Source organism: Hippocampus bargibanti, linkage group LG03, assembly GCF_051943395.1.
Source record: "Hippocampus bargibanti isolate YZ-2025 linkage group LG03, ASM5194339v1, whole genome shotgun sequence".
In the NCBI taxonomy this organism is placed as follows: Eukaryota; Metazoa; Chordata; class Actinopteri; order Syngnathiformes; family Syngnathidae; genus Hippocampus; species Hippocampus bargibanti.
The window spans coordinates 22,462,884-22,477,545 of NC_142736.1; the positions used below are offsets into that span (position 1 = coordinate 22,462,884).

At 40.8% G+C, this 14,662-nt stretch overlaps 1 protein-coding gene and 1 long non-coding RNA gene across 2 annotated transcripts; one reads left to right on the forward strand and one right to left on the reverse strand.

The window, feature by feature from the left end:
- The first annotated feature begins 1,488 nt into the window (after nt 1-1,488).
- LOC148900713 (uncharacterized) lies at nt 1,489-14,230 on the forward strand. Its single transcript, XR_016114485.1, has 6 exons — nt 1,489-1,599; nt 1,762-1,850; nt 4,183-4,269; nt 4,585-4,696; nt 9,160-9,351; nt 13,723-14,230. It is a non-coding gene; the product is annotated as an uncharacterized LOC148900713 (long non-coding RNA).
- Nucleotides 1,597-4,160, reverse strand: foxf1 (forkhead box F1). The gene is made up of 2 exons (XM_088992617.1): nt 2,710-4,160; nt 1,597-1,946 (listed from the first exon to the last, which is right to left on the reverse strand). The coding sequence occupies exons 1-2, from the start codon at nt 3,668-3,670 to the stop codon at nt 1,783-1,785; spliced, it is 1,125 nt and encodes a 374-aa protein (XP_088848743.1). The 5' UTR covers nt 3,671-4,160; the 3' UTR covers nt 1,597-1,782.
- Nucleotides 14,231-14,662: the final 432 nt, after the last annotated feature.

Sequence of the window (14,662 nt, forward strand, 5' to 3'; positions counted from 1 at the left end):
TCTCACTCCCGTTGCTGTGCCACACCTCGGGGCCGTGTCATCAGTTTCAAAAAGAGATTTCACTGCTTCTCGGCCATGTGTGATCCTCGACGTGCTTGTACGATGACGAGCGCTGATTGGTTGGCTGTACACTAAAGTGAGTACGAACACATTCAAAGTGAATTATTTCTACTATTTTACCCTTTTATATATAATTGCACTTTGAATCCCCGTTCTTCTTTCGCCCCTGCTATTTTTTTTAATATTAAAAAACAACGTAAAAATATTTCACGGGTTAACTGTTCCGTTTTGATTGACACTTCCGGGATGTTTGAAAACGTGTTGGAGATGAACGTCGGACGAAAACAGGACGTCATCTTTTCTATTTTGGTTTCCTCATTTTTTCCCTCATAACAACTACAAAATGTTTTTAAAACGCTGCATTGTAAACCACTATCACAAATTACTTTATTTCAACCAATTTTCGGGATTATCAATCAAAAAACATTTTGTCTACGTTTTGATGCAGCATTAGTATTTGATTATATGCGTTTGTGGTGAAACGAGTGTCGATCAATTTGAACATACAATGAACCACGGTTTCCTACATGTTTGTGAGTAGGTTTCATGTAAAAAAAACATGTTTTTTTTAAATGTACCTAATCAAATATGGTAGTGTTATAATAATAATTGTATTAATTATAGTTTTTACGAGACATTGTTATTTAAAGGGGGAGTTCAGCGCCCACGTCGCCATATAATGTGTTTCAGTAATTGTAGTTCGTGTGGTAATCAGAAAGCATTTAATAGTCCCAATGTAATTTAAAGCTTTTTACATTGACATTCCATTTTGACGGTTTAAATGAACATAATCTCAGAGTTTTTCGAAGCATTTTCAATAAATTCGACTGATATTGATTTAAGGTTCAACTTGACATTTCAAATTAATTTACGTTTCTGTTAAACCATTATTTTAAAGTCCAATTCCGTGATAATTGTCGATTAAATCAAGTTCACTTTTTTAATAACTTGCTTTAGATTTAAAACAAACTCCAAATATTCCCCTTTTGAAAATGCAGGCATCAACAGCCCCAACAAATATTTTATTTGTTCCAGATTGTAATAAAGATGAGCCTTGCTAAATTATTCAACAATATAGAACAGTATACAGTGCTGGTATTAATTCATGATCTATATCCTAACGACAGAAATGGTGCTTACAATATATCCTCATTTTCATTTCAAAACAAATAAGCGTTCTGACAAATATTGCCAATAAAGCATCACAACTCCTTAGCCAATTCGCCCGAAATTAAAAAAAATATGCAGGCCTTAAGAATAAATAAAAACTTGCGCTTATAGGCTATTCAAAAAGTGCCTTAAAATCATTTTATATATGGACACGTCAATACAATGTCCACAATTGTTCATGTCACTGGAATTCCAAATGAGTGTTATATGCCATAAAAGAAAAAGAAGGCAGAAAAGAGAAGTGTGCATTTTTTACAGGAAGAATAAAGCTGGACAGAAGTGTGAAGTTGTAGTCATCCGCGCTGCAGGACTTAGTACCAAACGTCAGCAGACTTTCACCTCGCTGCTCCATGATGACGGCACGTAAAAGTTTGTATTATTATTATATATTATTATTATTATCATCATCATGATCATCACTACGGATGGTCGCACTTGCGAGGGGCAGGAAATGGGAGAAAAAAGTAGTCCGGATTGTCTTTGAGAGGCCTTCATGTCCCCTCAGTGGTTTTCTCTTCCTTTTCATTTCAGCAAAATCGAACCGAACCCGCATCACATGACGCACGGTTTGATGTCCTGGTAGGAGACCTGCTGGTGATGGTAATAGGAGCTGCTGCTCGGTGAGTGCATGGCCGACGACGTCATGGCGTTGAAGGAGAAGACGAACTCCTTCCGGTCACACATGCTGGGGGACTGCGAATGGTACCGAGGGATACCTGAACACACACGCGCACACACGCACACAAACACACACAGATTTACGGCATGTAATTCGCCTACCTACACTTTAATTAGACCCCCGAAGACAAACACACACATATAAATACCGATACACACACACACACACACACACACACACACACACACACACACACACACACACACACACACACACACACACACACACACACATATATATATATATATATATATATATATATATATATATATATATATATATATATATTTATTTTCTAGTAGTGATATAAGCTGTTCCTGTGATACTTTTATTTATTAGCTGATCAAAACAATAGAGACTTAGTTTGCATTGGACAACTTTTCCATATAATTGTAACGGTATGACGCTTTTAAATGATAAACCCGTGCATATTTATACAAGATAAAAAGATACACGGTGGATTAGCATTGGTCCGAGACAAGGCAGCTCGAATTTACCGTTATTTTTTGATATAATTAGTAATTGTGAGTTTTCTTGTGACAATATAAATCGTTCCCCCGTACTTCCAGATAAGTCATTTTTCTAAATAGATTTTTTTCCACCAATGGTGTGTTTACCCAACATTTCCACTGAATTTAAAGGCCCGCGCGTTTGGCACGAGCTCAGGGAAGCACTTGGACTAGGCCAAAAACTAATAATTATGTGGCCGATCTTTGTTTTCATTTTTCCACGCGATCTGCTTCAATGTAAGCCAGGGCGTTATTGTTGCCATTGTGGTATTTTTCTGGACGGGAGCCTACCTTGCAAATCCGTGGCTGTGTGGCCGTTCTGGTGCAGGTAAGGCTGCTCCAGCGAGTGCGTGGGTAGGCTGGGCTGCAGCGGGTTGGCTCCGGGGTTGCACGGAGATAGCGGCTGCTGCTTAATGTAAGAAGCTCCGTTATTGGGACTCGGAGCCCAGGCAGACGCCGGGCTGGAGTAGACCGGATGCGGCTCCATCACGCCGCCGCTGGCGAGCAGAGGCGAGGCGGAATTGTCGTGGTGGGGGTAGCCCCCGTCAGCGGTGTTTGCCGCGCAGTTCCCCATGTACGAGTGACTGCCGTTTGCCGACAAGTGAGTCATAGAATGGCCCGACAGAGCCATACTGTCCATGTTCCCCGCTAGGTGTCCGTTCATCATCCCGATCCCACTGTCCAGGGACAAGCCGTTCGGTGGACACGACAGCCCCCCGCCGCTCCCCTGGAAGTTGTACGACTCTGGGATGTGGTTGAAGCCCAAGCCGTTCATCATGCTGTACATGGGCTTAAGCGCTTGGCACTTGCGCCGGAAGCCTCTGGGTCTCCTCCTAAACGAGCCCTCCTCGAACATGAACTCACTCGCCGGGTCGATAGTCCAGTAGTGACCCTTCCCCGGTCGGCCCAGACCCTTGGGCAGCTTGATGAAGCACTCGTTGAGGGACAAATTGTGGCGCACCGAGTTCTTCCAGCCCTGATAGGAACCCCTGAAGAAGGGGAAGCGGCTCTGCAGGAACTGGTAGATCTCGCTGAGGGTAAGCCGCTTCGTCGGAGAGCTCTGGATGGCCATGACGATGAGGGCGATATAAGAGTAAGGAGGTTTCTCCGGCCGCCGAATTCCAGCGTTTGTTTTCTTGGCTTTGGCGGTGGAGGAAGCTGCGGTGTCCATCACCGCTGTCTTGTCCGGTGCAGACATGGGGCCGCTCTGGGCAGGAGTGTGCGCTTGGGGCTGCTGAACCTCTGCCGTCATTAGTTTGACTTAAAGGCGGGCTGGGTAGAAGAAGACGAAATGTAATCCACCTCCACACCTTCTATACGAGACGGCGTCAAATCAAAAATAATTGAGAAAGAAAAAAAAAGAGAGAGAGAACTGCTTCTCAGTGCGGGGAGGTTCCTGGAAGATTGACTCGTCCAAAAGTTTTCCAGAGTGGGATCGAGAGTACAACAGGAGCTGCTTTCCACTCCACTTGCTGCGTGTTGTCCTGCTGACTTTTTTACTTATCTGTTGCCATCTGCGGGTTGGAAGCTGCATGTCTTGGTCATCCGAAAAAAGTGTGGCCCGCCCAGTTCCCCTCCTACTCCAGTGGTGGGCTGTAAGCATGCTTGCACATCTGGGTGCACTCACTTTTTACTTTACATTGAAAAAAAAAACTTTTCTTTCTATCATTCGCTCTTGTATATCGAGCTTTGCATGCACTTCAATATATTGTTCATTGTTTGTATGCTGTAACTATAAATGTTTACGCTTATTGTCTTTTTCAGATACCTATACTCCAGTCCCAAAACAATAGTCAAACCTGCATCCAGGCTGCAACACGGTTATAAGATATATATCGCGTGCATATCGATGTACGTCCCGTTAGAAAGCGTGCATACATCGCTGACTGTCTTTAAAAGCATTTTCAAAGAGCATGCCCCCTTCAGATCCAAAACCAGCCTTCAAATGTCTCTACAAAATAAACAGGCCGTTGGGCACTGCAGGATGTTTACACAGCAAAATGTAAACATGTTCACTTCTTGAAATATATAAAAAAAAATCAACAAAAAGCCCAGCCCGTTCAGTTAATAGTCACTGATGTGGTGCTCCCCGCGCAGAGAAGTCGAATGACTTTTTTTTTTAGATGCAGCCCAATATTGTTTGTGTAAGTCATAATATTTACGCAGGAGACGCCCGGGGAATGAAGTGAAAGATCTGCCGCACCGTGAGCGCAGAACTTCGGGTGGAGACCACGGAACGACTCCTTGCAGACACCGTCGGAATGATCCACAAGTAAAAGTAAGTGACATAGATTCAATGTTATTATAGTTAATTTGCCTCACGAAAGAACATAATCAGGTTTGCGAACTCATTCGATCTTTTAATCTTAAAAGGGGACACCGTCATGAGGTTTCGTTTTTTACTGACCTCACTACAGCATCAAACTATAGTGCAAATGGATCGTTTTAAGCTAAAACTGTTGACAGTAGCTTGCTTATTGTTCCCTGGGGAGATCCGTAGCTGCAGTTTGCAACCTCTCACCTCACAGTGAGCATTGCATCTCCTACTGTTCCTATATAAATTTATGATAGCCACATAAAATAAAATATAAAATCATCAAACATCACAATTGCGTCAACGTTTTTACACCGCAGTTATTGACAGTGTGGGTAGAACAAATTATGCATTTCATCATCCATTTGTCGTTTGACATTTTTTGTTTCATGCTCGAAACGTATTTTTGTCAGCCTGATGGTGGTTTGTTTTGCCGTCAAGCGGAATGCAATGAATGTTCATATATTGTTTTAACCGATGACTGCGCGGACACTGGCTGGTAAGATTGAGTTGGGGGTGGTGGGGGGTGAGCACATTTATAAGCAATTGGGACCACCCAGCACGCGCCACGCAAGGGCATGCGCGTTCCCGTCCTCTCCCTGCCCCCTCCATTTAATTCCCACTGATGACTTCATTCCATTAACTCCCATCCCTCCAACCCCTCGTCCCCTTAAAAATTAATTCATAATATTGCTATGTTCATGTGTAGAGATAGGTATGAGGCAGCAATATCGAACCCTCCTAAATTACCAAGTTAGCACATGAGATTTTTACTTTCAAAAGCCGTTGACAATAAACGAACGTTTTGTATTAACTGCCATTTTTTTTAACAGGCAGAACGATTCACTGCATATGCCGGACAAAACTGGATAAACATTCTGCTTTTTTGCAGCATGATATATATATATATATATATATATATATATATATATATATATATATATATATATATATATATATATATATATATTTTCATTTAAATTCGACTCGATTTCTTTGTATTAGCTGCTATTTTTGAACAGGCAGAACGATTTGGTACCAATGCTGGACAAAACTGAATAAAAAAATCAGTTTTTTCACTGCATGACACACACACACACACACACACACACACACACACACACACACACACACACACACACACACACACACACACACACACACACACACACACACACACGCACGCACGCACGCACGCACGCACGCACGCATATATATATATATATATATATATATATATATATATATATATATATATATATATATATATATATATATATATATATATATATAATTTTTCATCAAAATTTGACTTGACTTGGACTTGTATTGCACAGTTTTCATTATTTTCCCCGAAGCCGAGAAGTGTGCCAATAATCGTTTATTTCAATCGTATAAACACGTTTCATTCGTTCGAGTAAATAGAGCAAAGGAAAGAGCTTAATGGTGTCGCAAGCAGATTGGGTTCGTCATTGAGCATCCACGCGTCCCCCCTTCTTCTTCCATGACGCCCCATCGTGAAATATTGGACAGCTTAGCATACCCAGGAAAGCAGGGCCACTTAGGTAGAGGTAGACCGCAAAGTGCACAGCCCTGGCAGGCCTTTCTGACTGTCGTATATACCTTATTTACAGCAATGAACTCAATATAGCCTTCTACCCTAACCTGTACGGGCTGAAAATATTTGATGTGTTTTCTTTCTAAACTCTTTTCGACCAAGAGACACACTCATTCGCTTTTTCTTTACTGTACGCATTTGGTTTAGTTGACTGCATAGCTGTGGCTTGATATAGGGATCATCTAAATATCTTCTCACGCTACTTTTAATGTGTTAATCAAATTTTAATTCCGCGGATAAGGTGAAAATGTTTCTAATGACACTTTATAAAATAAATATATAAAGACAACATTGCAAGGTGTGAGAAAGGTGCAGAAACTAAAAATTAAATATGCCTTACTTTTTTTTTTAAACTGCAAATTTGTGTATATTTCCACAGTCCTAAAAATAACTCAAATTATCCAGTTTATTTGTCACGGACATTTAAAGATCACCAAAGGACCACCCACCAATGAACAAGTCAAATATAAGAACACGAAGAAAAAAAGCATGACATTAAAAAAACTGATCACCAAAAATAATAAAATAAAAGCATAACCTGCCAAGTCTTGTTTCAAAGGTATGAGCACTGCCAGATTCGTGAAAAACACTTTATAACAAAGTGAAAGTTTAATGTGAAATAATTCGAAGAAATCATAATTAAATACAATAAAAATCAGCGTAATATTTCAAAATACTGCCCGAGTAAATATTTTTTCCCCAAAAGAACAAAGAACATTTTTCGGGTTCACAGTGAATTGTAGCGTCACGAACATTGTACGTCGATTGTTGTCCAGTCTGACTTTCAAAGGACATTGCGAAGTTTTGAAAGTGAAGGAAGACGAAAGCTAACACTATCTATTATTTATATATACAATTTTTATCCAACGACAGACCAAAAATGCCACCTAAACGCTGTCCAGTTCTCAAAATGCCCCAATATTCTATCTTTTGAAAGGAACCCGAGTATACTCATTTGAAGCTTTTAAAATAGAGCCCACAAGAACAAGAACGCACGATTTCATTGACCAGGTATAAATATTTTGTCCAGCTTATTTCGAGGAGTTTTATAAAGCTTCAGTTTTTGCATCAGATGAGCCAATGTCGAAGTCAAGTGTCGCTTGCAGTTCGTTGTCGCTTTAATTGAAACCAGTGTGATGTGGAGCCCTCATCACTTTCCCTGCGCTGTAGGTGGCCATGTATATTTTCCTTGAAATGCTGTTTATGTGAACGAGAAAGGACGGGATAGTTCGCAGACCGCTGATTGCGCGCTTTTTGGGTCGCGACGTGAACGTCAAGTGTTCTTGATGGCCTCAACAGTGCAGTAAGACATGCATGCATGCATGTGTGCACCCATGCTCCTCTTTATTTTCACGACCCAAAAGTTGTTCCTACAGTACAACAACCACCGTTAAGAGGCCGTAAAACCAAAAAGCGTCACAGGCCACATCAATCGCCACACCTGCAATCCAATACAAGAGGGGCAGAAAACATTATTTATTGGACACAAACTTTATTATTGTGGTTATTGTATATATACTCAAAATGTAAATAACGAGCCTTGAGGAGTATGACATAAAAATCCAACACAAAATAAAATGTAGCTATGTCATTTACAATGCATTTTTGAGTCATTAAACTAAATTAACCTCTGACATTTTGAATACATGGCAAATATTAGAGTAGAGTTAGCTGAGTACAAAATTATCTGTATAATAATAATAATAATAATAATAATAATAATAATAATAATAATAATAATAAACATAGGTAGCAAGAATAATTTATAGTAGCCAGTCCAAAATTGACAAAAATATTATATATATTATGAATGGGGCACAATTGTGAATTGGTGTTTTTTCATGAAGTTGGTCCTTTTGTTTTTTGCTTTGTGCAAATGGAGGACGTATTGCTGCAAACTATAAAATACGCTATCATAGAAAAAAAATCCACACTGTAAAGAAAGCTGAGTGGGGTAAAAATGTCAAGGCAGCAAAATACTGTTTTATCACATGGAAAAATATCTCATTGGTTTTGCAGTGCACGCATAATTCATAATGTGGACGGAAGGGTTGCTGTTATAAATAAAATTTGTTTATCGGATAGCAAAGTAATAAACTGCTCTTACTTCTTTAAATAATTCGTGTTATGTGCTTTTTTTGTCAGCAATGATACTCAAAAACAAATTTGCACATTTTTGTAATATTGGTGAACAGTTAAGCAGCCGGAAAATTCAAGATTCCTATTAAAGTCAGACAACAGATATGTGACACCAACAAATCCACAAAAAAACTGCTTTTTTAAAAATTCTAAACATTTTAGTGACTTTGCATATTGGTAAATGACAAATTGAATTAATAATAAATAATTCAAATTTGATATCATGTTTCAAATCATTCAAGCAAATTTTTCCTTTCTTTTCTAAATATTTGCTGAATTAGTCACATTTTGTTGTATTCTGTATACATGAATGATATTTCAATTAAGTTAGGGAGACCAGGTTTTTGGCCGCTTGCCTTCTCGATTAAGTCCACAATTTATAATGAACGGTTGTCACAACAACATACAGTATTAATAACAAAAGAATAATAAAACACACAACTATATTTATTTTATGAATCAAAAAAGCCTTTGCAAGACGCACGGATGTGTTCCTGCTTGATGGTCAAACAGCTTCCAGAATTTTACAGACAATTTGTGACCCAAGAAAACCTTACCAGGCCTTTCAATAGACAGAATTTGATCACTAATATTGTACATAAAATAAAAAAAAGAAGAAAAAAAAAGACTTTTTTTGGAATACTGTTCACTCTGCTTGCTTTTCTTACAGGCACCCTGACTTGGTTCCACATGGTGCATGAGATTCAGTCAGTGGTGCCCCACCCCGTGGCTGTGCACACGTCCCATGCAGGGACACTTCGTCATGACGTTTATGATGCTGGCTGAGCCGTCAATAATTGGAGATGAGACATAAACCGCAGTGGCGACAGCAAAGCAGAGACTTGGTGGGCCACCTTTTCAGGTTAGTTTGCTATGTTCGCCACCCTGACGGCAGTGAGTTGTGGGTACCAGGGAGCATCATGGCTCCATTGTATGTGTTTACGTAAAATCCTCAGCCTTTATGGGTCACCCGCTCTCTTGTTATTTATTTATTTATTTATTTATTTATTTATTTTGATCTGAAGGGGGGACTTTCCTGTGGTAAGCTGATTCGGAAAAAAGCAATTAAGAATTCCCAAACATGCCACCGCAATGGGAGATATCATTCTGGCAACCTGAGTTGGATATTTTTAATCCTGCATCCAACTGAAGCCACCTACATACAAACCACAAATGAAAGCAATATGAGGAGGGAGTTGGGGGCGGGGGGTCAAGCTAGTTTCCTGTCATGAAGCTTCTGCCATAAAGAGCTTTGGTAGCGCCCAACTTGATACTCCAGCCGCTTTGAACTGAGGGCATGTCCTCGTTGTCTGTGGAAAGGCACGGCCAGGCAGCGGTCGGAATCAGTCAGGAATGTTCTGGGACGGTAACTGGATTCAGAGTGTAATGCCCGGCTCTCCAGAGTGGAGCGCGAGGGTGGGAAATAGGCCGAGAGCATTTCCTGAGTGGAGGGGGGTCCCAGCGAAGCATCACAGGCGTGGGCATTATGTGACAGCCACCCTGCCAGGTCTCTGTCTTCCATCCCACATGAAGAGCGGCGGGTACGGAAAGAAGGCAGGGAGAGGCTGCAATTAAAACATGTGGCAGTTTTGTGTCCAAGGCAAACCTGTGAATGGTGGAAAGATGAAGAACATGATGTCAAATGTAGTGACACACACAACAACCTCAGTATATTTCATTTTTACAGCCCCAGAAATCATTTTAGAGGCACAGCGGGAGCTTTTTTGAAGTAATTGCAGTGAATCACTTGGGTTAATGAAAACACAATACAGTGCAATCTCAAAGGCTGAACAGGATCCAGAATGCAGGTTGACCTAATTTTCCATTCAGAAAAAATAATGAGCATTGAATTCAAGGGCCACATTGTCCTCAATATATTGATTCTCTATACAGGTATTGTTTTCAAGATACATTTCAACATTCTTAAAGGACTCTTTGCCATTATAAAATAATTATTATTCAGTCTCTTTTGTTAAAACAATAAAAAATACCCCCTCCCAGGACACATATAGTACCTTTATTTAAATTCATAAGAATCCACCATGGCTGAGTAAAAATATCCACTCAGAGACAGATGACACAACTGACGATGCATCAATTATGCTCAGGCGCACAAACAGGTCCCCCAACCCATCTGCGGCATACGCTTGTGTTACCTTGGATTTGGATTGGATTTGATTGGGTTAGTTTTATAAATCTCACAGTTGAGAAATGTACATTTCACAGCAGCAAAGTTATGGAAGGAAGAGGAAAGGAAAAGAAGAAGTAGAAAAACAAAATATAGGAGCTTCTGATAAGGCAGGCACTCTTGTGGCACCATCTTGAAGTAAAAAGACCCCCCCAATAAACAACAAAATAATACGACAACACAAAGTCACAGTCATTCAATCTTAAGCACTTTCTGCATCCTCTTTGTTGTATGACGCAGTTCTAGATGAAAGAGGAGAGGGTCAAAGTGTCCTTTTCACCAGTGGATCAGGGACGTTCTGGTGGAATGTGCACGTCTGCTACAAGCTAAATGTTGAAAGCAAACACGAAGCTTTCGCATCCATTGACGATTGTCTCACATCTTCTGCCCAACATAAGTCTGCTTCAATTCCAAGCCGCGACAGTTCCACCTACGCATCGGCGCTCTGCGCTGACGTTCATTTCTTCTCATCGCTGGCTCTTCCAGCCAGGCATCCATCCAGCCACAGACTGTCCAACAGCACCGACATTTCTGATGAACAAAGTGGGGCTGTGAAAATGATTCCCATTAGATGTACAATCGCCCCAAACTTTGATTAACTTTGCTGAAACTGAGGTGAAACATCCTTCTGATGAGCAGAAAAAAAAAAATAAAAAAGAATGAATTGAACAGATCCTGAGATTAAACAGAGGTGAACATTGGAGTTGCCTGCCAGTCGGATGTATCATTCATTTCTGCCTCTCTTGTTATTGAGCCTATGGCCTTGCTGTACTGAGCATTGAGGCCAGCGAGTTACAAAATGTACTAATTTCCTATCGTGCAGTAAATTCATGCCGCTAAAAATGATGTCATTTTTCAGTGTGGTGCAGTTCCACATCAGTGCAAAATACAATTCAAACAGATGTAATTAATAGAACGGTATCTTGACTTATGAATCACTGTGTTGGCCCAGCAAAACTTTGAAATACAGTACAAAAATGGTCACAGCACACTTGGCTCCTCTCTATTTGGAAAAGAGTGAAATATATTCCAAACAAGCGAGCTCCAGTCTGTTTATTGGCATTGCCAATTGACGTTTACTGTTAAATTCAAGAGGAACAAAAATAATTACGAATGTGAATTAGCTCAATGCTAAACCAATGGAAGTTGCACCTGTAATAAGCCATTACGAATGCCCCTATTGAGTTTGCAACCTTTGAAACAATTGTTCCAATTAATTAATTGAACTTTTAAAATGCGGGATTAAGAAAAAACATCTTTGATGTCTTCCATTTTTATATGATGAAGAAGAATGGCTGTCATGTTTACTCACTAATTTTCCTCAAGGATTTAGAGCATTAGCCCACTAGAATTGTACCTTTGGAGACAATGTTATGTGGCATTCTGGTTAAGGTGAGCCCACAGAAACAAAACCCTAAACCAGTGGCTGGCCGTGCATATCATCCCTGGGCCTTCAGTAGTGCCACGTCTGAATCAATCTACAGCTGCGAATGTAAATAAAAAGTGTGGTGTGATTTACTAGAGGGTCCCTTTCGCCAGGAAAGAACATGTCAGACTCTTCTTAATGATGTCCATTTTTTCTTGAAAAGTCCGTCTTGAAAATAGCTTTAACAGTAAATCTTCTCCTACTTAAATCAACATAACAATGTGTTTCCTTATGCAGCTTGGTACAGATGAAGTGAGCAAGCTCTGGCCAGTATGCTCTTTTCACCTGCGGCTGGTGATACTATGATTGACTGGTGACAATCATAGTTGGCGAAAACTGACGTCATCCTGCGCGTCACCAACTCGAAATCTGATTAGTTAAAGCAACAAACGTTGGTTAAAGCACCAAAGTCATTGACACCACATTTAATGCGACAGGACTGATTGTGATGATGTCCAGGTAGATTTCTGTCCCTGGTACCAAATGTTGGCTAAAAATATGATTGGTTAAATGCTTAAAAGCAGTGAAAGGAAGCTGAAACACAATTTGGAATTGTTTAATAAGAATTTATGGAAAAAAATATAATTCACATTCAATTTTGACAGCAGCCTTTAATCTGGAGCTCCTGCAACAACTCTTTACTTCTCTTGCACTATCTATTGCACTGAGCTCTGATATTCCGGACAATCAAACGGCTGTTTGAGTCAGCAGTGCGCTCGGAGCTGTCTTTCCGAGCACAATACAATACACATTGATTTATATAAGGCTTTAAAAACAGCTGAAGCTGTAACATAGTGCTTAATGTGGACAGCTATCATATACAGAAAATAACGCAGCCACAAAGATAGTAGAAAGCACCAGCGAGTGCAACCAAGATCAAATCGGAATCATGCTGAGTCGAATGCCAAAGAGTATCGAACACACCCACATTGATGGAACAGAGATTTTGGGGATGACGAGCTCTCATGTTTACGGTCACACAAACAATTTGTGTGTGTATGTGAGGTGGTGCTGGGGTCTTGTGTGAGTGTTGGACTCATCCTGGAAACAATCTTCAATGCTATGCTATAGTTGTCCGAGTTTTAATTCCTACCTGCTAGCGACCTATTTCCTGCTGTATAACAATGGGGAAACTGTGGAGTGCCAAGTGATTGATGTTGTACTGTATTTGGCCCTTCTTCTCATTGGGGCCTAACGGGAAATGCCCCCCACCCCCACAAATGCACCCTGTGGCAACAAGATGGTGAAGACTCTGTGCTGATCAGGGTTTCCTAAAGGCATCCCCCTTTTTTGGGGTGGGGATGCAGGGGGGGAAACATGGTCTCATTCCTCTCCAAAGACAAGCTGGCAACTGCATATAAACACACTTTCCACGTCTTATAAATCAGTTTGAGAATGAATGAAGCTCATTGTGGCCACGCGATTCACCTTCTCACATCCCCTCCGGCTCGCATCAAAGCATCACTCTTTTAACACATCCAGCGTCTGGAAGTTGAACAGAAATACATCACACCGGCATTCTTTCCACACAGCACAGCAAAGAGGACAATATATCACTGGGATTGTCGGTGTTCTTTCTCCTCTATTTCTAACGCTGTTTCTCTTTCGGCTTCCTTTAGGCTGGAGTGGGCAGGCATGCAGCTTTGGCCACAGGAAACTGTGAATTCTTCGAAGAATGGAAGATGTCCTACAGGGAGACGTACTCGGCACGCCCGCGCCCATTCGTTACCCCAAAATGACCCTTGACCCATCCGTATGTTTATATCACATCATGGAAGTGAGAAATAGTGATGAGTCATTTTGGCCGTCTGTTTACACTCTGGAGTCACGCAAGGAAGGAAATCAGCTACGGTCTGCTACAAGTGGCCGGCTTGGAAAGAGAATAGATGCGACCCCCTCAGAGGTGCACCTCGAGCCCAGTGGGATTTTAGAACATTCGTTTCACCTGAGGCCTGCTGTAAATGCTGTAAGCCAGCAAAACATGAAATCATAGAACCACCAATGAATTATAATCAATTCACATTTTCCTCAGGGAAAACTTCTGTGTAAGCTCTCAGTCGTACAGGAGTGGTCCATCGATGAGAAGGTTTCTTCAGCCGTCATCTGTACAAATTTGAAGGTTTCGGACGTTTCGCCTCCTATCCAAGAGGCTTCGTCAGCGAACTAAAAAAAACTTTTAGTTCGCTGACGAAGCCTCTTGGATAGCGAACTAAAAAAAACTTAGTTCGCTGACGAAGCCTCTTGGATAGGAGGCGAAACGTCCGAAACCTTCAAATTTGTACAGATGACGGCTGAAGAAACCTTTTCAGGGAAAAGTGCGTGACAAAATATCGGCTCATCTTCCCTGATGATGCACTCTGAAAACTCTTTGGTGAAAAGTAACCCAAATTGGGTTAAATAGTCCGAATGAGACTGAGCATTGGTTATTTATACCCATCATTTTGGGATGCGGATTTCATCCAGCACATTGGGTTAAGATTTCGAGGTCAATAAAGGGATAAGACTAACCATAGTGATGCACTGCCAAGTTATCAGGAACCATTTTTATGGCTGGGACAT

Bases quoted from the DNA above. Each gene is read 5' to 3' on its own strand.
- foxf1 (XM_088992617.1), bottom strand. From the start codon at position 3,670: ATGACGGCAGAGGTTCAGCAGCCCCAAGCGCACACTCCTGCCCAGAGC. The intron at 1,947-2,709 runs GTAGGCTCCCGT...GTGTGTGTTCAG, and splicing joins CACAGCCACGGATTTGCAAG to GTATCCCTCGGTACCATTCG.